This window comes from Apiospora phragmitis (assembly GCF_038363925.1).
Source record: "Apiospora phragmitis strain CBS 135458 chromosome Unknown utg000008l:1.0-3514335.0:1.0-3519231.0, whole genome shotgun sequence".
Lineage (NCBI taxonomy): Eukaryota > Fungi > Ascomycota > Sordariomycetes > Amphisphaeriales > Apiosporaceae > Apiospora > Apiospora phragmitis.
In genome coordinates, this window is record NW_027117407.1 from 221,742 (window position 1) to 244,228 (window position 22,487).

General features: G+C 50.7%; 8 protein-coding genes across 8 annotated transcripts; 6 read left to right on the top strand and 2 right to left on the bottom strand.

The window, feature by feature from the left end:
* Positions 1-3,000: 3,000 nt before the first annotated feature.
* Positions 3,001-3,279, top strand: PG994_008493 (uncharacterized protein; the record flags this gene model as incomplete). Its single annotated transcript, XM_066859902.1, has 1 exon — positions 3,001-3,279. The coding sequence occupies one exon, from the start codon at positions 3,001-3,003 to the stop codon at positions 3,277-3,279; it is 279 nt and encodes a 92-aa protein (XP_066713491.1).
* Positions 3,280-9,805: 6,526 nt separating this feature from the next.
* On the top strand, positions 9,806-10,886 carry PG994_008494 (Oxoglutarate iron-dependent oxygenase; the record flags this gene model as incomplete). Its single annotated transcript, XM_066859903.1, is given in 4 exon segments — positions 9,806-10,015; positions 10,029-10,218; positions 10,261-10,535; positions 10,758-10,886. The coding sequence occupies 4 exon segments, from the start codon at positions 9,806-9,808 to the stop codon at positions 10,884-10,886; spliced, it is 804 nt and encodes a 267-aa protein (XP_066713492.1).
* Positions 10,887-11,765: 879 nt separating this feature from the next.
* PG994_008495 (endoglucanase a precursor) lies at positions 11,766-12,615 on the top strand (the record flags this gene model as incomplete). The annotated part of the gene is made up of 3 exons (XM_066859904.1): positions 11,766-12,188; positions 12,296-12,482; positions 12,536-12,615. The coding sequence occupies 3 exons, from the start codon at positions 11,766-11,768 to the stop codon at positions 12,613-12,615; spliced, it is 690 nt and encodes a 229-aa protein (XP_066713493.1).
* A 1,679-nt stretch (positions 12,616-14,294) lies between these two features.
* PG994_008496 (uncharacterized protein) lies at positions 14,295-14,849 on the top strand (the record flags this gene model as incomplete). The annotated part of the gene is made up of 1 exon (XM_066859905.1): positions 14,295-14,849. The coding sequence occupies one exon, from the start codon at positions 14,295-14,297 to the stop codon at positions 14,847-14,849; it is 555 nt and encodes a 184-aa protein (XP_066713494.1).
* Positions 14,850-15,979: 1,130 nt separating this feature from the next.
* Positions 15,980-17,360, top strand: PG994_008497 (uncharacterized protein; the record flags this gene model as incomplete). The annotated part of the gene is made up of 4 exons (XM_066859906.1): positions 15,980-16,024; positions 16,054-16,226; positions 16,632-16,813; positions 17,191-17,360. 4 exons carry the CDS (start codon positions 15,980-15,982, stop codon positions 17,358-17,360), a joined length of 570 nt encoding a protein of 189 aa, XP_066713495.1.
* An 887-nt stretch (positions 17,361-18,247) lies between these two features.
* PG994_008498 (LSM domain-containing protein) lies at positions 18,248-18,725 on the bottom strand (the record flags this gene model as incomplete). Its single annotated transcript, XM_066859907.1, has 4 exons — positions 18,248-18,319; positions 18,397-18,471; positions 18,563-18,634; positions 18,696-18,725. The coding sequence occupies 4 exons, from the start codon at positions 18,723-18,725 to the stop codon at positions 18,248-18,250; spliced, it is 249 nt and encodes an 82-aa protein (XP_066713496.1).
* A 563-nt stretch (positions 18,726-19,288) lies between these two features.
* PG994_008499 (uncharacterized protein) lies at positions 19,289-20,762 on the top strand (the record flags this gene model as incomplete). The annotated part of the gene is given in 2 exon segments (XM_066859908.1): positions 19,289-20,269; positions 20,286-20,762. The coding sequence occupies 2 exon segments, from the start codon at positions 19,289-19,291 to the stop codon at positions 20,760-20,762; spliced, it is 1,458 nt and encodes a 485-aa protein (XP_066713497.1).
* A 413-nt stretch (positions 20,763-21,175) lies between these two features.
* On the bottom strand, positions 21,176-22,338 carry PG994_008500 (uncharacterized protein; the record flags this gene model as incomplete). The annotated part of the gene is made up of 2 exons (XM_066859909.1): positions 21,176-21,907; positions 22,024-22,338. The coding sequence occupies 2 exons, from the start codon at positions 22,336-22,338 to the stop codon at positions 21,176-21,178; spliced, it is 1,047 nt and encodes a 348-aa protein (XP_066713498.1).
* Positions 22,339-22,487: the final 149 nt, after the last annotated feature.

A 22,487-nucleotide genomic window follows, 5' to 3' on the forward strand; every position in this document is an offset into this window, starting at 1 on the left:
ACGACTTTATAACTAAGTAACGATTAATTAGTATTAATTAAATATTAATTAAGCGGTTAAACGGTCGAATAAACGCTTTAAAAAAATAAGAATAAAAATAGTTTTACGCCGTTATTCTAACGCAAAGCCGCTATAAATTAATTATAAAGTTACTACTAAACTAAAAAGCGTACCGTCATTATAACAATATATTTAAATACGAAGCGTCGGATTTAATATAAATACGCACTAAAAGAATAAGATTTAAATTATTCTTATTTACCTACCGGGTTCTAAACGTCCCGACGCCGCTATATAATTACGATAAAAGGCGGGAAATAATTAAATATTTAATTCTATATTATAAAATTTTTAAAAAAAACTAAAAATAGCTAATAAAATAACTAATACTTAATCTATTATAAACTCGTCGCGATCTAATAACGTTTACTATAAAAAAAAATACGGCGAAATTAATTACTAAATAACTCTTATAAACCGGTTAACTGCCGCTATATAAACTAGTAATAAAGATCGGGGGACCACTTAAACCTAAATAATCTCTTTAAGCCCTAAAATAAAGGTCGCTAAACTAATAAATAAAAACTAATATAATAACATCGAATACGTAAAATAGATTTTATAATATTAATAACGTATATTTTTAATCTAGCTTCGGCACGGTTTATTACATAAAAAACTAAATAAATATACCGAAAGCCTTCGGCCTACGGCGTACTATTAATAATAATAATAATACCTCCGGGGATATCTTCAGGCCTATTTATCCCTTAAAAATTAAAACCCTTAAATAACTCGATTAAAGCCTAGTCTAAAACCGAATATATTCGAAACCGTATCGTATAATATTAAAATAACTTTTCGATATTTATTTTAACTAGTTTTAATTAAATTATAAAGGTTATAACGTAAATTATATACCGAGTTACTCTTTTAAAAGATAAGAACGCGATACTTCGAAAAATAAATAAAATACTTAGCCGGCGCCGCCGTATAAAAAAAAGGGCTATAAGATAAAGGATCACTTCGTATATAAGCTAAAAAAGACTTATAGTTTTAAAAAAATATTAATAAACAGTTATAAAACGAATCGCGTCGAAAAATTAATTATACGAGAACGTTTAAAACACGCTTATAACGCTATAAAAATTACGAAAAGCCCGGGTATAATACGCGTACTTATTAAAATAATATAAAAACCTTTAAAAATAATAATTATTAATATATTTAATTAATTTTAAACGTTATAATTAAATTAATTTATAACTTATAAAACTTAATAATAAAAAATACGCAGCTCGCTTATATACGCAGCTCGCTTATGAGGTACGTTATACATAATAACCAAAAGGGATAACGGGTGATATGCACCCGCAGCAGTGTTATTAGGTGCCATAAGGGGCGTTTTTATACATCACTTCCAATGTCAACGGACGTTTCTCCGCATGTTTTGAGTACGGAAATTATCCCATAAAGCTCGCCAAGCTTGATTCCTTGCTTACATCTTGGAATTTCACATCCGGAAAAAGTGAGTATCCCTTTTGAGTGAAGAGCTCTCAGCCCTGCCTAGCCCAGCCAGCTGCCCTACCGTTTTCCGTTTTTGGTTTTGATGAGACATGCCTGGTCCAGCCCAAGCAGCCGAAACTCTACTGTGAGGGAGAAATTGGACTATTCTGTCAATATTGAGCTTTCTGCGAATGATCATTACACAGTGGCTTCGGTTGAATTTTTATCATGGCCGATCTCAGACACGAGTAACAGAGCCTGTTCCAGCCTTCTTCAGCCTTCAGCTGAAATCCGCCTTCTTTGAGCTATCCAGCTATCGACTTGTACCCAGCAAGTTGGCGCTGTAGAGATTCACCAACCAATTGCCACTCCACCGTTGGCTGAATATCTAGAACCTCTAGACTACACTATTATCATCCTGTTGAAATGTGGCACATTAGGATCGCCCTTGATAAGATGATCTAGTCTTCGACCTCATGAATTTTGGAAACTAATTACGGTATCAGAGGTTGAGCCAGACCCTGACCATATGTGTTGAATCCCTCATTAAGCTACGAGTGCAGATATATAATATTTCTAATCATCGCCTTCTAGGTTGTACTTAGCCAAGATTATCCTCCTGTGTCTGTAACCTTTCCATAAGATATCCTGTTCTCAAGCCTTCACCTACTTTCATCCATCCCAACACTTCCGGTGACGATGGCTACAGACCAGAGGGATGAGGCATCAAAGGCTCTCGGGGCCATGAAGCTCGCCTCCGAGGTAAGGGCTATTCCTCCCAATTCACCCACCTGCATAACGCACACTTGCTCACAAGTCCCACCAGACGATGCGAAATGCCATATCTTCGGCAATACCGGTCGCCAACAACCAGATCTTGACTGTTTCGGTACCTGGTACTATCATCAACTACGAGTAGGGACCCTTTAATATGAAGATTAAAGTGTTAACGGATGATATCGAAAAACTCGAGATAGCACTCGGGGGTGCGGAGGGTAAAATCATGCTAATGGTGGTATATGACTACAAGGGAGTGAGTATCACAGACGAAGAGCGTATGGTGGGCCGTACAGTGCCCAAGAAGGAGAAGGGAGATGCAAGTGAATGGTAATGGAGTTAAGAGTGCTTGGAACGAAAAGAGGGCCTTGGCCTAATCCGATCGGACAATTGAAATATACTGTAAGGGGGCTTATCACCGACCCCGAACAGTCCGGGAACCAGTATATAACAAGTGTTTAGAGACATGAGTTCTTAAACACACCCCGTGAGCAAAATATCCTTCAGACAATCCTCAGAAGATGGCTACAGAGACTTTGACATCGTACGTCCCGTACCTGCTTGATGGCTTATGTCTGGTTGTCGGCTCGGCCTTGATCTACACCGGGGTCCTGGGGTCCTTCATAAGCACCCCCAAACGTAAGTGAACAAACACAACTTTCGCCCTCCATGGTCTTTGAGCTCCCTTGGCTAAGAGTAATGCTTTAAGTAGTGGAAATGTTTGGCCTCGGATCCGCCACACCGGAGGCATCGATACTAATGCCCGCGGCGACCGGAAGAAATCTTGGGGCCGGGATGTTCGTCTGGATTATGGTACTTCTGGGCGAGCACAAGTCGTTGGGAGCCTTCTTTCTCTGCTGGACCTGGACGGGCATAGCCGACTTCAAAGTCTTGTACGGACATCCCAAGGCCGAGAAGAGGATGCTTGGGGTTAATGTATGCTACACCGCGGCCCTTGGCGTATTGGGCGCCTTCTTGATAGGATACGCCCCTTAGATGATAGCATTCCACATGTAAGGGTAGCCAGATAATAAGACCGTTAACCCGATTACTTCTAAATCGCATTAAGGTGAGGCTACATGCCGAGCATCAGGCATTATCTGAAGCAGGCACAGTTGGGAAGGAAGTGTAGGACGTGTCCACAGCCTAATGAATTCTTTGTTTGGGTACCTCGACTTTTGCTGATTCCTCTTGACAGTCTTTGATGCCTACCTCTTATGCAGGTGTGAGGGGTTGATGGGATGCGTGGCTTCCGTTATGAAAGGCTATTGGGCAGATTGTGGAAATAGCCAGCAGGCAATGCCGCACTACGCATCGACTGCAGACCATTACAATCGCCTACGTCTGGTTGGCTGTGAAAGCTGCTCACCGAACGACTGGGCAGCCTGACCATTCTCTGCTCAGCAATTCTCTAATGGGGTGTAAGAACCCAAGCAAAGCCAGACAACTATAAATCCATCGTCCCTTTAATCACGGGCATCATATACATCTGTCCTCTCCCAGTCAGTATGCAATCCATCCCTGCCGCCGCAATGGCCAAACCTACCCGATGTGCACCGGAGCTTCAGGACTTCGGAATCTGGCATCAACACGAGGCTCAGCTACGTGACCTGTACTTGGTCAAGAATCAGTCTTTGAAACAAGTCAAGGAGTCGATGGAAAAACGGCCTGGTTGGCCTGTATTCAAGTAAGACCATGAATATCAGAAGTGATCCTCTTCGAATAGTCGCACTGAGAAAGCGAAGGCTCATTACATACGAAGTCGTGCTTCGCGATGTGCTCAGACTCGCCAAAAACCTGACCAAGGATGACTGGCTTGCCATCCAGCGCCATATGGAGAACCGAGCGCGGGCTTTAAAGCGGAGTGAAGTGGTCTTACACGGCCAAGTCATTAATCAGAAACGTATCACCAAAGCCGCAAAAAGATACAGTCGCCCTGTCCACATTAGAAGAGGTGTGCCCTATCATGCTCAAAATACTTTCCCGGGATGGCACTAATCAGCCAGAGTAGCGAGAACTCCAATCCTGCGCGATGGCTTTCGCGTTCGAACGCCACTTTGGCTTTCGCCACGGACACTTGGTCCGGATGAAATGGCGTACATCCAGATGGCGGCAATGGCGGACCCGTCGAAGAAAATCACCAGTGCAGCACCCTTAACCCTACCGACAGGCAGCAACAGTATATCGCCGAGACCTAAGAATGGTCCTTTGAGCATCCAGGCCGTACTTGAAATACGAACGAATTCACCTTTCAACCAGTTTGCTAACAAGATAAAGGAGTTTTGTAAGTTGTCATTGATCCTTGTTTTGAGTCCCAGTGTTGACGGATGTGTATTTCAGGGGTATCAACCCTTTTTCCTAACTACGGTGGTACCTCTTCCACAGGCGCCATAAAAAACGTCTCGCAGCTGGTAAACGACTCTGTACGATTGTCCCTTCCTATTCAAACCGTGATTCCTCGTTATCCCAGTGTCTCAGGGGGGATGGATTCACCGTTTATTCGAGGAGTTGCCATTCCCCCCCCTGAGACATTCCTTTTATTCCAAAGAGAGTAATACTAACGCCGAGAGTCGTTAGGTAACCGGTACGGTCGCAGCACATCCGTTTCAGCCAACGGATCGTATCACTACCCAGCACCAGCATCAAGTGTTTGACATCGCGGACAGATCATTCCGGAATAGCACGGGACAGCTGAAAAGGTTTCCCGGCACCGATGAGTACTTTGGAATTTTGATGAAAGCATGCTACGTGTTTTCGAACAACATCCGGGATCTCGAGGTGCAGCACGACTTCCTGGATTGGGTTGGGTTAGTTGCGGAAATGAAATTGCTGATGGCGTTCTTTCGCCTTGAGCTTTCGACTGTACTAGCCGTGTGGGAAAACTCCGTTCTTGCTTCATGGAGCCTGAAGCACGGCAAAGCATTTGTCGTCTTAATTGAGATTGGTCTTGCGATTGACGATGCCCGTTTAATGCGGTCTCGTCACTCCGGGTATTTCACAATGGCCATCGATTTGGGATTCGGCCGCGCTATGAATTCTGTGTCGTGCTTGCTGAAAGCTGGAGTGTCACCAAACGCCCACTTCGACCGGCTACTTCTGCATCCAGTCTATGAGCGTAACTGGCACAGCTACTGGACTAACTGTGCCCTTAAACAAGCCGCGACGAACCGCGACGTTGAGATGATGGAATTCTTGATCACTGCTGGCAACTGCCAATGTGGCATGTTTGACGAGATGTACGGGAATAGTCTGCTCTGTCTGGTGGCAATAAAGGATCCAAAAACCGGGCAAACCCCTTCTCTCCGATTTGTGGAAGTACTCATCAACTTGGGTCTGAGAGTCGATTTCCTGCCTGAAGCATCAGAAACTAATATGGCATTCGGGACGAAGCCCTGGGGCTTGCATGTTCCTGGCAAGCCCAGACTCTTGGTTGATCGCGTTCTTTTCTCGGACGGAGGGGCCAACAGAGAAATTTATGAATTTATCGCACGAAAGAGTCAGTGGGCTCAGAACTCCGTCACTGTTTCGGGTAACTTCCTAGCCGCTGAAGGAGGCCCCTTCGAACTTCAATAATATCTGTAATCTGCCCCATTACCAGAGCCGATGATAAAAGAAGCGCTGCTTCAAATTGCTTTATCGGAAGCTGCCCACTGGGAAGCCTTGACTGTATTGGAATGCTTGCTTCAGTTCGGCGTCAATCCCAACGTGGATACGCTCGTGGCGAGTTCCTCGGACGTAGAGCGTTATCTATGGAGCCCGGTTCACCGGGCGGCTCTACAACGGAACCCAACAGCTCTTCGCATACTAATGGGTTATGGAGCCAACATAGCAAGATTCCCGTTACTTCGATGCATGATGCGTAAACGCGTCGCACCAGAGTCGGAGTATCCCGAGCTAGAAAAGAGGCGAAACCTCACACTCCTGGTGCTCTTTAATGCGGGCGTCACAATTATTATACCGTCAGCGCTTTTCACATTGGCAGCTCTCGTTCCTCTCAGACCCGACTATTCCAACAATCAGAGATCCGGTCAAATAAGCCCGTGGATTGAGCATATCGCAAGCTTCAAGCCTGACTACGTACTACGTGACAGACTCGAACAACTCGACATTTCTTTTGAGAGAGGGGTGGATGATTGCAACACACTCCATAAATGCGCTACGGCAAGGCTGCAACTTTGCCACAGCCTCTTACCTGATCCGCAATGGAGTACAAGTCCATTCATTTTCGTCGGACGAATTATGCCTTTTATTTCCTTCATGATATCGTTAACATTGACGATATCGGTGATATCGAGGTTATTGGTGATAATATCGGTGACACTACCATGCTTCACGAAGCATTACTTAATGCACACGGGGACCGCTCGAGAATCGTCAACCTTCTCCTTGAGAACGGTGCTGACATATACGCAACCACCTCGCAAGGTATATCCACCCTTGAGGCCTCCCTCATTTATGTTTATTACAGACAAATGTATTCTTCTGGATTGTCCCAAGAAGCTCGACAAGAGTCCATGGTCATTTTCTGGAAACTCTTTGGACTTATGGGTCCCCGTTATTTCTCCGCTTTAGAGTTCAAGCAAGAATCTCTCTTGTCATTATTGAATCGCGTGGACAACTCAGACGACAACATATACGCAATATTAGATGCTGGCATAGACATTAACAGCTGCGGAATTTTGTCGAGCCTTTCTGCATTGATGTACGCCATTGTAAAATCCCGTACTACGTTGGTAATGCGACTCGTGGAAAGGGGCGCTGATGTCAACCTGCGGATAGACTCGCTTCCGCCTCTCCAACAAGACACACAGCAGCCCGAATACAACAACGCCTTACAGGTCGCTTGTGATCACGGAATATACAACTCCGAAGGCCTTCGCATCATTCAATTTCTACTTGGAAAAGAAGCGGATGTGAACGCATCGCCTACTCAGTGGGGTAAGACTGCCCTGCAGCTAGCAGCGTGTGAAGGGGTATTTGGGAGTTGTGACATCGCTTCTGGAGCACGGAGCTGATGTAAATGCAAAGCAAGGCCCTCTCAGTGAGAGGAACGAATATCAAGCCGTGGATATAGCTGCCGAAATGGGACGCTTGGACATGGTACATTTGCTGGTCAAGGCTGGGGGCCTCAGCGGTATCCCCGGCGCGACAGGCCTGGACGGAGCATTAGTTGCGGCAAACGAACAAGGCTACACTGGCATTGTGGAATACCTTCAGCAGCACACGCGATATCAGTCCTCCAAAGAGATGTACCAGGTATGCAGAGTACCATCATCACCGACCAGGCCAGATGGAACAACGGCCACTTCGAGCTCAATCACCTCATCTGATCGGCTTGATGCCCTATCTGCGAGCAACGAAGTCACAGATGGCATTAGCGAGGGAAACTGTGATTCAGAGGTCACTGCTATACACTTCCTCTCATTGGAAGCACAAAACTGGAACTTGCCATTTCGCTCCCTTGGATATACGTCAGACCAGCCAGGTTCGTCTCATCCGGGACCGCTTCACTCACCCGTTGCCGCTCCCGGTGCGAATCCCTCGGCTCCAGCTCCTAGCGGTGCTGATCCTATGGTTGTTACACCGGCGGAAAGGGCATTGGAGGATTCTATTCGGGATGAGGTGATGGTATGGATTGCAGCAGGAGATGCTATACCCCCCGAGGGTGCACAGTGGAAGAGTTATATCAACCGGACCATTCCAGATGATATAAAACGGGGGTGCCAAAGCAATGAAATTGGCATCGACCACGATGGGCCCATGTCTCCTATGACTGGGGTATTCTGGAATGAATCGAGGAGGCTGATATTGACCAGAACCCTAACTAGGTAGTTGTCGGATAGCGGATTTCCTTTCATGGGTATAATGTTTTGTTTTAGGTATTACCGTAGGAGTTAAGGCTGAATCTGATCACTTAACGCACGCATCAACTATGATTCAACTATACGCAGTGGGATAACCACCTACTAATCACTTATACGCTATTCATTTAACGTAGAATAAACGGGGAGTTAACGTTGATCTAGCGACAAACTTTAGTATAACCGTAGTGGAATAGCTAATCTTATCAGGTCGACTCTCTTAAGGTATCCGTAAGGCTAATGGGATAAGTAGACCTATCTATTAGTGTGTACACACAACCATCATTAGTATCGAATGTCGGAGCTCTGCATAGCAACTAGCGTCTGAAGGGATTGACGCAATAAAGCTGTCCGTCCTGTTTCGTCACCGATAATGCTGAGTCCTCAGCAAGCGAGCCAATTGGCCAGCCGTTATCTCCGGGCCAGCCGGATTTAAGCCCCTTTTCTCAATGACTTCCTAAATAAAACAACCTGACTCCGTTCACGCCTGGCATAAGTAAGGTGGTGTGTATAGGGTTATGCTATTCATTCTTTCCTTCTTTCTCCAGGTCATTAATCCGTTACGCAAGTAGGATAGAGTATCTTTCTCATCCCGACAGCCAACTGTACATAGGTAGGGACGTTTGGTCTTGCAATATCAGACGGGACGCTGCCGAGGCCGGAGCCCGTGAACGACAGCCCGAAGCCCCGGGTAAAAGCTTCCATCTCATTTAATCAGCGTAATGCCCTCTCCGTGAACAGCGAAAGCACATATGGGAAAACTCCCGCCATTGCCAACAAGCAGCCTTAGATCGGGATACAGATGGCATTGGCGAGGTAAGCTATGATCCGACCCGGTGGATGATGTTTCTGCTATACAATTTCTCTCGGTGGCTTAGCCAAGGGAGGTGCGACAGGTTGAACCGGTCGATCATCGGACCCATTATCTCTGAAACCCCAGTAGTCTAGGTCTTCCTTCCGTTGCAACAATGAACCTTACTTTATAAAAGAAATGAACGTTGAAACGGGAGTCATAATTTATCTGCTCAGTGGCCCCACATTGCGCATGTTTCTAGGCTGAGTTTCCTGTCCTCTATGGGCACACACATACTAGACTCATCATCATCAATTCCATTGGTTTTCTGCCCCAAGCTCGTTTTTATTGCAGTTGCTCATGGACCTGGAAAAGTAACTTGAAGCCAAATCTTCTCCTTTCTCCGATCGCTGCTTAGGACAAGTTCTCACATAGTAGATCACCCGCTTCGTCTTTTCCTTGGAGGAGACCTCGCCAACGTCAGTCAAGCCACGATCTAAGTAACTACCTAGCCAGCTTCCATATTACCACACCACCCAGATTCTTTCACGATGGCACAAAACAGAATGTTTTGGGGACGCTTCCCCCACTAATCAGGTCTATGATTCTAGAGGAACTAGTGCAGGGCCCTCTCAGTACGTGGGCGCCGAACGGCGACTTGGTTCTCGACATCAGTATGCACTCGCCCAGCGATTCGGAGCAATGGTTTAGGGATTTGACTTTCGGACCGGACGCTCTAATGGATCGGTCGACAGAAGAGAGGATAGAGTTCGCACCTATCAGACACGACCATGGCGGGATTCTTGGCCAGAGGCTTGCTCATTCTCTTCCCCCAGATAGAATCATCAACCGAGTCTTCGAAACCGTGATGGACGATGGACCGTTTGAAACCGACGAAGAGGAAAATCAATGGTGGCAGGCACTGCCCTCCGTCCCGGCCGTAACCGGTATCCTGCTGCGTCAGCAGAACCGCCGCCGATGGAAGGTGAGAGCGCTCGTCCAGATGTTTTCGCGTTTTCCCCAGCTCCGCGAGATCCACTACGAGCCCTGGAGAGAATGGGTCCGATATGAACAGAGGGTAACGGACAAAGTACTACGAGTCGCTTTTGGAGTCGTTGGGCGGCGCCAGGCATCCGAATCTGCGGAAGCTCGTCGTGTTCGAAAATTTCGACCAGCGGTACGCGTCCAGTCTCGAATCGGCCAATCCACGCATCGTGTCAATGGGATGCGACCTCGTCCGAAGACCCAGCCCCGCCGTGACCGGCAAGCTCGCCCGCAAGAGTCTGTAGCTCGAACACCTCTCGGCCTCCTTCGTGGTCGAAGCCCGCGACTTCCTCCGGGATCTCGAGCCCGCCTGGTCGTGGCCCAGCCTCAGGTCGCTCGTGCTGACGTCGCGGCTCCTGTCGGCCAAGCCGAAACGCCAGGCCGGCATCGACGCTCTGCTCGAGTCCGCCGCGGCTGCGGCCATGCGGATGCCCAAGCTCGAGACCATGGAGATCTGGAATGGCGGCGAAGGCCTGGCGGGCACCTTCCAGTACCGGTCCTCTCCGTCTTCCATTACCTGGAGGGGCACGTGGGCGCGCCCCTTCCCGCCGTCGGTAGTCCAGGCATGGCAGGCGGTCGCTGCCAAACATGCTAGTGATAGTGGTGATGATGTCGCACGCAAAGGTGCAACTCCACTGCTGCGAAGATTAGTGGCCTATGTGTACTCCAAAGCGACGGGTGCCGGTGACAAGGCTGGCCAGTTGGCCGTGGTTAACGAGGCCTTGAGCAGAGGTCTTGTCATGAAGTCCCATGGTGATGCCATCCACTACCTGAAGGTTTCCAACTCGGTTGTCCGCCCTGTTTCGTTGCAGCAGATCCGGCTCAAGGACCGAGTTCGGAAGGAAGAAATAGAAATGTTGGCCAAGATGAAGGACCATGCGAGGCGCATGGGTATACCGTTCTGATCTGCAGCTTGGACTCTGCCTGGTTGGCTTGGCAACGTAGTGGTAACAGGGGTATTAGTCATAACGCATCGCACATCACAATGAGGTTAATGAATCTATTAAATGTTGCGATCTTGAGTGATCCCTTATGTCTATAAATATACCCGAAGCTCCATGGCATTGATGTTGAGTTCAAGACCGAAACCCGGCATAAATTAACTACAAGGTAATGGGCAGGCTTTGAAACGGGTGCGATTTGTTCCACGGGATCCGTAACGCCGCTCTATAGTGTGTTCATAACTATTCGGCATGAATGCGAGCCGCCAAGCTTAAGGAGAAATATCAGTACATAGTATACAAGATTTGAGCTATATCCTGGATTGTCTTGGCTTCTTTCTTTCAGGCTCACTAACTTCGTGCATAACTGGTAAAGGTCTGCACATGTCCCGAACACTAGTATGAATGCCTCTAGCAACACCATAAAACGGACAACGGCATCCGTTGTCTCACCGCAATCTGGCAAGTAATATATCTCTAGAGCTTTGCCACCGGTCAATCCCGGCATTAGTTACTGCCACCGCTTGCGCTCCAATCCAGTTGTTGACGGATGATAACATAGAGGATGCTTCGATCTTCTTGAACAGTTACCTTACGGCACTGTGAAACTAGGCATCATAATCGGTAGTTCTGCTTGCTCGCTACGAATGAAACAGCAGCTCGGAGATATCTAGTACGTGATTATTTCCCAAACGTTCAGGTTTATTGGCGGGGTCAGCTCGAGACAGCCCGTTGTAGAAATGGAAGATTATAAAGTCAGGCATCATCCAAGTGTTGCAAGAGTTCCCGTCCAACCCAAGCTGCCTAGCGAGGCGTATACTGCTCGATCAGCGCTAGTTAAACATGAAGATATCCATTTCTCTTCTTACAATCATTGCGCCAGGTGTGCTGGCTCAAACCATAGCTCTCTGCGACCTTTACGCATACCATTCGACCAACGGTTACGAGATCCTCAACAACCTGTGGGGCAAGGACACCGCCAATTCAGGCTCTCAGTGCACGTACTACAACGGCTCATCTGGTAATGGCATTGCCTGGAGTTCCACATGGACATGGAAAGGAGCCGAGAGCAACGTCGAGAGCTACGTCTATGCTGGCCGCCAATTTACTCGCAGGCTCGTTAGCCAAATCAACAGCCTTCCGACATCAGTAGACTGGACCTACAATACAACTTTTATCGGGGCAAACGTCGCATATGACATATTTACTTCAACGGATCGAGACCATGGAAACAGCAACGGCGATTATGAGCTGATGATCTGGTTAGTGCCTTTACTCAAGTGGATTATTAGCATTCCTCTCGTATCAGATGACTAAGAAATCCAGGTTGAACCGATTATGATGGTGTCTGGCCTATTACTTTATCAGGACAGCCAATTGCGACAGTCAATATCGCAGGCCACACTTGGGATTTGGATACTGGCTTCAATGGCGCGATGAGGGTATTCAGCTTCCTCGCAGTCAATCGCCCAATAAACAGTTTCAGCGCCGACGTTAAAGATTTCTTCAACTATCTGATACAACGACAAGGGTTTCCCGCGAGCAATCAGTATATGCTTAGTGAGTGCATACATCAGATCTCCAGCGGCACAAGATACTCATAGAAGATCTAGTCTACCAAATTGGAACAGAGGCATTCGCGGGCGGTCCAGCGGCTTTCACGGTCTCCGGATTCATGGCCGACGTGAATTGAAACCGGTGCAATGTTTCCTTATGGGCCTACGAGGGAACACGTAAGACCAAGGCGTCAAGCGCATTTGACGTTGTCGTTCGAATTAGTGGTCATCAGTCAGGGGTATTTCTGGACGAGTTCATTGCTGTGCTACTTACTAAGCCGGGTTTCAAGCTGGCTTAGCAAGGAATACGATGTCATTGTCGAATAAAACAGTTTCCGTATGATCCCCAGGGCGCTCAGAAGTTAAGCTTAGCCTTCCCATTATATAATCTCCCTTTAATAAGTTTCGCTACGTGTTAAGGTAAAGCTATCGGATCATGGTTTCGAGAACGCAGCTGTGACTCTTCACCTCTCAGGCCACGTTTCATACTTCAGCTGGCTGACACTTTTCGGCTTACAAGCATAACAGCTGTATCTCTCAGCGAAGCGTTTCAACTCGGGGCTCCGGATGAACCCTGTCTCTATTTTGACGGCAGCACGGAAGAGGCCGTGGTGACGTCGACGATATCACCGAAAGGGATTCAGCAGAATCAGCCGGCTCGTAAGCTAACTCTAAAATGCTGAGAGAATCGGCTGAAAAGGGCAATAAGCTTCAGATGGAATGAAACGTGGCCTCAAGTAGCTAATGGAGATCTGCGGACGAAGGGAGAGAATATTCATATAACTATAAGAACAATCTAGAATTGCGGTCTTTCAACGCTCTTCAGATCGCTCCAAATTTATGCCGGAACGTCCGATTAGGGCTGCGGACAAGGTTAATCAGAAAGCTCGTCGCTATGCTAAGGCGAAAATGAGCGTCGTATCCTCTTCCGCCACCCTGTAGGCCACGAAGGCATATCGGGCGCCTGCCGTCATGAAGTCCAATGGCAGACATAGCAAAACGGTCTCACACGTCCCTCCAGAGGGCAGAGTACACGCCGATTAAGGAAGTGATGTCAACTTGAAGGTAGTATTTGATTCCAACATATTAACTCGTATGGAACTGGATCGACGTTGTTTATCCTATGTTACTATATACACGTCCTTGATCACTCTGCGTACCATGTCGACTCTCGGCGTAAGTATTACTCCTTTAGGAAACAAACTGGGTGTTTTAAGAGGGAACATAGGTAACCATGGAATAATACGTGTTTTCAGTCCCCTTGAGACACTGGAATAAGATAAAATAACCATGGGAATAAGGAGGAATAAACACTGGAACAGGAAGGAATAAACCTCGAAAGTCGCTTACCGTACCTTCATCACGGATCAGGTACTTACCATTCCTAGGATCTGTAGGTCGGTCTAGGTGGGCCTTGCTTTGGAAGCTTGAGGAGTTCTGGAAGTATTATTCCGAATGGATGCAGTTTCGCAATGTGCAAGTCATTTCCATGCTACCCAAGTCTGCTCACTATGTGGGCCAAGTACAGCTGGTGAGGTTGTCTGACGTGCATTGAATGCGACAAATCAGCCTGAGCCGGGCGGGATGCAGCCACCAAGCCCTGTAGCTAGCCGAAGCGGGCTTGGCTGGGAGAGGATGAAGAAGCTGAACGGCCAAGTAAGGAGTCAGCGGCACAGCCAACTTCCTTCAAATTGAACCAGTCACGCAGTCTGCATTTAATAATCACTTGGTTCGGAAAAAATCATCAATCTGACCTTCCTTCCTGCCTTATCAAGCCAGCTCGACATTTCTGCAGGAAAAGAGGGAAAGCGCATCAATGGATTCAAAGACAACACAGCCCGGAAACTCTGGGGCGGACAGAAACGTCTCGCCCGCCTCACCCGCACAAAGTTTGCTACCCCACGATTCGCAGCAGGAGCCAACTCCGGCCAACCCGGCCGATACTGCCCCTCATCAAGACCCTGCCAACTCCGAGACCGAACTGCCCAAAGCGCCTCAAGATGCGAATGAAGTTCCCAACGACACTGTCAATGTGCCCCAGGCAGCAGACTCAGCCGGATCGTCGCATCTAGCGCAGCAACCCACAGCTCAATCGAACCCGATACAGGAACCGCCAGAATGTAGCACTGGATCAGCCAAGGACCCGGCACCCTCCGAGGTCACGAAACAAGCACTTCCAGAGCCGGCAACACAACAGGAGGCATCGCCGGAACCTGTCGTTGATGAACGTGCTGCCTCTTCCTGGGCTGATGATGAGACTGGCCAATCCTCCCAAGTTACCCAGTCTGTCACTACGGCTCAGGACGAAGATAGCGCGCCTAGCTTTACGGATGCCTCATTAGGCTTCAGTGTTTGTGCCACTTATGCTTGAGACCCAACCGTGTGCATGCTGAGTTTGAGGAAAGGTTGACACCGATCTTGATGATGGGAGCGATGCCGACTCGGCTTTAGGCGACGTCTCACGCCCGTACGTGCAGGGCCTGTCAACTCTTTTCTTTTTCTTCCTCTCTCGCAACTTTTGCCTGGGCTGACACTTTCGCAAGTTCATCCACGGCCTCGGTCGCATCTAGCATATTCGAGTTCGTTGAGGAAAATGGTCGGACCTACCACAGATACAAGGAAGGGAGTAAGTTAGACCCCGCCCCGTCCATTGACAATTTTGCTCTGTGCTGACGTAAGGCCGCGACCAGAGTATTGGATGCCAAACGATGCTGTAGGTTCAGGTTTTTACATGTCTTACGGCTCCCAATCAACTAACCACCGGACAGGAAGAGCAATCACGTCTAGGTATGTCGTTACTTTTCTTGATCAGGACCCGCGGCCCGGGAACCGCACCCGCAATGTTGCTTACAGCTTTTTGTAGATCTTCAACACCAGATATGCACCAAGCTGTTCAAGGGCAGGTTGGCTTTGGCGCCGATTGACAACCCGGTGCGAGTGCTTGACGTAGGCACGGGGACAGGCATCTGGGCCATCGAGTTTGGTAAGTTCCTTATACTTTTCCACTGCATTGGCCCAATGGCTAATACCTCAATGACAGCGCTCCAGCATCCCAACTCAGACGTTCTCGGCACCGACATCAGCCCCATCCAACCCGGATAGTGAGTTCTCCCCACCCCCCTTCCCTTGTGGTTGCTTAACCCCCCATCGTGATGAAGCAACTGATCTAAACCGGTCTTCTTCCTATCCGGTAGTGTCCCTCCCAACTGTCGCTTCGAAGTGGACGACCTCGAGGACGAGTGGATCTGGTCGTACAAGTTCGACTACATCCACGCGCGGCACATGGTAGGCTCCATCTCGGACTTCCCGCGCCTCTTCCGCACCATCTACGAGAACCTGAACCCAGGCGGCTGGGTCGAGTTCCAGGACTACTACGTGAAGCTCGACTCGTTCGACGGCACGCTCGACGGCACGGCCCTGCAGCGCTGGAACGCCATGATCAACGAGGCGCTCGTGCCGACGGGCCGCAGCGGCCTCAACAGCGCGCACTACGTCGACTGGATGCGCGCGGCGGGCTTCGAGGACGTCGTGCAGGAGAAGTTCGCCGTCCCGGGAACCCCTGGACCCGCGACAAGACGCACAAGCAGCTCGGGGTGCTGCAGCGCACCAACATCCTCGAGGGGCTGCACGGCATCAGCATCTCGCTCTTTACCAAGTTTCTCGGCATGTCTACCGAGGAGGTCGAGGTCTTTCTCGCCGATGTCCGTCGCGACATCAACGATACGCGCATTCATTTCCATTACCCCGTGTAAGTTATCCCGTCTGTCGCGGCAATGCTGCTCTCCCCCCCTTTTTCAGCAATGCGGCTAACTCAAAGACCAAAAGGCGCGTGGTCTACGGACGGAAACCGCTGTAAGGGGTTGCTGGAGACCTGGCCATGTAGTTACGAGATTCACGCTTTATTATGATAGACTTTCATACCAATCTGGCGTTCTAAAGAAACCATTTCATTTTGCCTTACTGAACTCCCTTCCAGTTATCCTCTCCAGAGTCATGGTACTCCTAATGCTAGGGGGTCCATGCAACGCACCTCGAGGGGTTAACTTGGTTGCATTCTGTACTTGTCACTTGATTCCCATCACCAATTCATTTTCGCCATTGCTAAATTCATCTTCCTTCTCCTCGACATCACGTTGCCTTCTTCGCCTAAGAGAAAGACGCCCGTCGAGGCTGATGACGATGATGATCTTGTGATTCTTGGGCCAGCGCCTCCGACCAAGAAGCTCGACAAGGGCAAGGAGCGCGAAGTCGTCACGCCAAATCCCAAAGCCAGCAGTGGCATCATCGCTACATCTACGCCGTCCTCCAAGGATGTCGTAACCATAGAGTCCGACAGTAAGCAAGTTCCCGATCCACATGCCTGTCCCGACACCTACGCATCACGGCTTCTGTCAATGACGCGCTAACAATACAATACAGGCGACGACGATGATTCTATACAGCCACAGGCTCCTTCCCCTAGGACTGAACTAGTCTTCCCCCGACATTCAACCCTTTCGTAATAATCCCAAATCTCATTTCAGCTCCGAATTTCTTTCGCAAACAATACAAACATAGGGAGAATAGCAGGTAACAAAAGGCGTATAGCCCGTCCCCTACATAAGCCTCTAAGGCCCCTTCCCCTACCACCCCACCCGCCAACCTATATCGCCATCTCCTACAACCTTACCGGCTATAACCGTGAAGGCCCACCGGAATACATCGTCACGGAGCTGGCCCGTATACCGAGGGGGAGCCGCCCGTTCGGAGTTACGAGCGTGCCGAGGCGGAGACCTCCCTGCCGCAGCTGATATCGGAGGTGGAGTGCTACCACATCATCATCGAGAAGCACTGCCAAGTCCGGGCGGACGGCGGCGCTCAGAAGCCACCCCATTGGAGTTGAAGCGAGATGCTGGGGGTGCTCGAGGCCAACCAGCGGGTTGGATTGGGAGATTCATACCTACCCAGGCCGAATTCGTACCCAGGCCGGATTCGAAGCCATAGATAAAGAAGCCCATCGCTGCTGACAGGATCAAGGCCAAACGGGAGCAACCGAAGAAATAGAGTCTAGCCCTGCAGAAGCATTACCCAAACGAATGTCGGTCTGGACCATGGCGTTGTAACCTCCCAAGGCGGCAGCAAGCCGAGGGGAGAAGCAAGAGAAGAATGTAGATTCGGCGGCTCTGGAAGAGCTGAATCCGGCGCGGGACAGTTGCTGTTGATATGGTACCATTGGTACCAACCAGTAAAAACGTGAAAGCGCTGAGTCGCTGAACTGATTGAGAGGCATCAAAGGGGTGCAGCACATACGAAGGCAATACCGGGCAGTTTGGGAGACCGGTGTACAATCAGGAATATCTGGATCTTGTTGGTGTTATCTTGTTGGTTCTGAAAAAAAATACATATACCGCCATACCATTTGTGGCCAATATCGGCGCGTCGACTCTTCCAATGGTTGTTCAGCTTATTTGGCGGTATCAAGACTGATACTTGTGTCTTCACAGCATTTGTGCATATGATGTATTAGGCCATATTGGGACGTATCAGTTGATTCGCGGCTCTAGCAGTTTAGCATCTAGGTATCTTCAGTCTCCTGCTTCTTTCAGCAGTCTGACGTACATGGAACATGACAGTTCTGTCCATCGCCTAAACGCCACCTTGTGGTGCTGCATGGTATTGTTCTTCCACGACCCTTTGTCATCATCATGGGAACTGGCCTGGGGGTATCAAGATCTATGCCAGGCCGGGTGAGTCGTCATTGTAGATCGCTTGTAACTAGGTATCGTTCGCTCATTTGTCGCGGTCACCGCCTCCGATACGCTCGAGAGCCTCCAGCATCACGACCGAGTTTCCACGGATAACCTGCGCCAGTCACAAAGGTCAGATTCGAGTATCTCAGAATGACAGCAATTGGCAAAAGTCAAAGAAAATCCACGTACCACCATGCCTAAAGTCTCCTTGGTGCCGTTGTCCTTCTCCTCGACGGCGTTGTCCAGAACAATATTCAGGAAGACCTGGGCGCGTCCAAACAGTTAGCGTGTGTGCGCGACCGAGAGGCGGGACTCCTCGTAGCGAGAAGGAGGGGGTGTTTGGCGACAAACGTACATCGTAGCCTCGGAGGATACCGATCACTTTGCGACTGCCGTTGAGCTGGACGAACAGCCTCTTGTCGAGGTACTGGATTAGGTGGGTTAGCTCCTGTGGCAGGTCGCCAGCGGGCTTTTTTTCGAGCACCAACCTTCTTGAGTTCGGGCTGAGCGGGGGCCATCTTAGCTTCGTGGCGGTGGAAATTTTCGGAGGAGAGAGAAGAATGCACAAGTCACGAGCGTAGCTGTTGTCTGTTCGTGAAGTGTTGGGAGTTGATCGATTGGCTAATAATTGCAAGGCTTCACTTCCCATCCCACTGGAGACTGCTCGCGCCTTAGCCTACGCGCAAAGCGATGGGCTAGGGTGCTTATCGATAAGTAGCTTGCCTAGTACCCACCTAGACCGCTGTACTGTGGAGAGACTGCCGTTCATGCTGGGGACCTGTGACTTGTGACCTGAATAACATACCGGGTAACAGTCCATCAACAACCAAGATGCATCGGAAACTGTACCGTACAAAGTAAAACAAACCCAGGTTTTGGTTTCTTTGAGACCGGTCAACTCAACGTCACTTGGCTATCAATCTAGTAGGCGAGTATCCCCAAAACCAAATCCCAGGCTAGACATGAAGCGATAAGCTTGGTCATTATCGATAAGAGACGCGCCGCCTAGGACACCGATAAGGAAAGTGAGCTCCAACTTCAACCATTTCCCTTTCCAGCAGCTCGACCAAATATAGTCAACATGTTTGGTGCAAAGCGGAAGGCGCGTAAGATCAACGTGCAAGAAGATGAGGAATCGTCTACCCCCGGTACCCAACAGTCGACGACAGAGAACGAAGACGATGGCGCCCCTCCGCGCATTCGACCATCGCTCGGCGGACGCGCCGCTTCGTCCAAGCTGAAGAAGCGAGGCTCCAGCTCCAGACTCTCCTTCGGTCCCAGCGCGGCCGCCACGACGGGAGGCGGCGACAATGAAGACTCCATCATGCTCGGTAACGAGCCGCTCCCGTATACCCCCAGGAAGGTCAACCCCCTGGCCGTCGCGGCGACGGAGAACAGCGCCTACAAGAAGGGCATCACCAAGAACAGCCGCCTACCCCTGCGCTCCATGGAGATGGACGAAGACCGACCGCGCTACAGCAAAGAATATCTGTCCGAGCTGCAGAGCTCGACGCCCAACACGCCCGCCAACCTGAGCAGCCTGAAAGGCACAACAGGCACCGATAATGACGACGACGACGTGGAGATGTCTCTGGACCCGTCGGAGCTCGAGGGCGCCACAGTCGTCGAGACCGCGATGGCCACTTCTACACAACCGCAGACGGCCATCCTGACCGACGCCGAGATCCTCGAGAAGAAGGCGCGGCGGTTGCATTTAGCTGCGCAAGCCAAAGCTGGCGGTGGTGCTGGTGACGACTTCATCTCCCTATCCGACGACGAGCGCGGCACCGGCGACTCCTACCTAGCCGTCCTGTCCCGCAAACCGGCCGAGTCCACCATATCGACGAAGAAGGAGAAGAGACTGGTGGCGGACGACAACCTGGACGACGACGACTCGTTTTTCGTCGAGGACGGCGGCCTGTCCCTGGGCCGCAAGGCCGAGCGCGCGGCCCGCCGCAAGAAGCGCGCCGACATGGCTGCCATGATCGCGTCGGCCGAAGGTGTTGGCGAGGAGGACGGCGGGGGAGACCAGCGACGACAGCGAGGCCGAGCGGCGGGCGGCGTACGAGGTGGCGCAGACGCGAGCCGGCATGGACGGCCTGGCCGACGAACGCGCGCAGCAGCGCCGACGGCTTGGCGGGTCGACGGTCCAAGCACCGCCCCCCAAGATCACGCCGCTGCCCGACCTGAGCGTGCTGGTGGAGGAGTTCAAGGCCCAGATGGGCCGCAGGGAGCTGGAGCTGCGGCGGATGCGGGCCCATATCAACGAGCTGCGGACGGAGCGGGACGGGATCGAGAGGCGGGAGCCGGAGGTGCAGAAGCTGCTCGACGATGCTGGGGAGCGGTACAAGAGCTTGGTGGGTGGCGGTGATGGCGGGCCATCTACTAGTAGTAATACGGCAGAAGGTGAAGAAAAGGATGCAAATGGCAATGGCACTGCTAGCATCGCTGCGGCGAAGTCTTTGCTCGAGCAGGCAAGGCCGGCCGACACCCCTGGACGAGGACTAGAAAGCCTAGGGGCCACGCCAGTACGAACGGATCAGATGGAAATGTAGAGACAACAGACGAGGTATATACAGAGATGAGCTTTACACAGAGATACCCATATTGCAAATCAACATGTCCTGTACTATAACACGCGTCTAGCGAAATCAGTTTGTATTGCCTTCTTCGAGTTGCTCCTAAAAAAATGAAAATAGTACTTGAGGTGCAGCCTATTGCACACACCGTCCCAGTATCCGTACAGTTTATGATACACTACCCTTATAGATAGAAAAGGGGGCAGTTAAAAAACAAAGTTTGTGATGCTTTCTCTCTCCCGACTCTACTACACAATTGGGATCTCCGTCCTTCCCCCATCATGCGCTCTCACTCACTCACTCTCACACCGTTCCCAGTCTCTGTGTGAATAAGCCTTAACCAACTTCCCTTTTGCCCACTTTACTGCCACCGCTTTGCTTGTTTCCTTTTACTTGGAGCCACCCCGCGAGACACCAGCTCCAATAACGCCGGGCAGCGGCTCCTCGCCGACCTGGAACAGCAGGTTGATGCAGAAGCCGACAACAGACAACATGACGATGGTGAAGCCGGCGAGCAGCCAGAAGGGCGTGCTGACGTCCCGCTTCTGGCAGGCGCCGCCGCCCCAGTGGTACAGGCTCGGGCGCCCGTCGGCCTGTTTTTCAGTGGTGGCCAGGCAGCGGCACGAGAAGCACGCCTTGTCGCCGGCGCCCGCGGACCACTTGTTCTCGCACACGCCGTGGCCCGTGCAGTTGCCGGTCGCGGCGTTGCAGGCGTTCTGGGAGGCGAAGCAGGCTGGGTAGAGGCCGCCCTTCTTCTTGTTGTCGGTGGCGGAGAAGGGGTGCGAGCTGGTGGATGGGGAGGTCGAGGCCTTGGCCTTGTCGACGGCGGCGGGCTTGGTAGGCGCGGCCGTCTCCTTGTCGGTCAGGACGACTTCGGACTTTTGCTCGCGGCGGCGGAGTTCCTGGGTGGTGGTGGACGCGGCCTGCGCGGACGGGTGGATGAGGATCATGGTCTCCATCTTGCCGCCCTGGGCGAGCGACTGCAGCTTCTTCATGTTCTTGGAGAGAGAGGCGGTGGCCGACTTGGCGTCCTTGGACAGGTCGAACTCGAGGTACTGGGTGCGCGAGACGCCCGGCCAGCATGCGTCCTTGGCGGGATCAATGGCGTCCTCGAACTTGCACTTGTTGGTGTTGTAGCGGCTCGCCGGGGGAAGTAGTTCAGGGCCGAGGCGGAGGTGAAGGCGGGCGAGGCACCGCCCAGGGCCTTCTTCAGGGCCTTGGTGTTCTCGGCGTCGACGGCCTTGTAGAGGATGACGAGCTGATGGGTTGCGTCGTCGTCGTCGCCGAATAGCTTCGCTGACGGCTTGCCGAATCGGTTCATCACATCGTAGTCGGCTTCGGAAATGTCCTGGGCCAGCCTGTCGTTGGAAGACAGGCGGCTGGATAGGATAGCCTGGGCGGCGTTGGAGGATATCGAGGTTGAGGATGATGCGTCCTTAGATGAAGCTGGTCGCGACTCGCGCAGGATGTAGGCTTCGGTGGATGTTTGCGATGCTGCCTCGGCAACGGCTAGGCCAGCAAAGGCCGGCACCAAGAGGCTGGTGAACTTCATCTTGTGAGGATGAATGGAGCTGGGGGAGATACCGACAGTTGATGAAGGTGGCTGTCGGTAGCAACGGTTAATTACTCAGACGGGGATTGATAACACAAGAACAACGTCTCAATCGAGCTGCAGCAGACGTCAGGTTGGCTGGCTAGTAG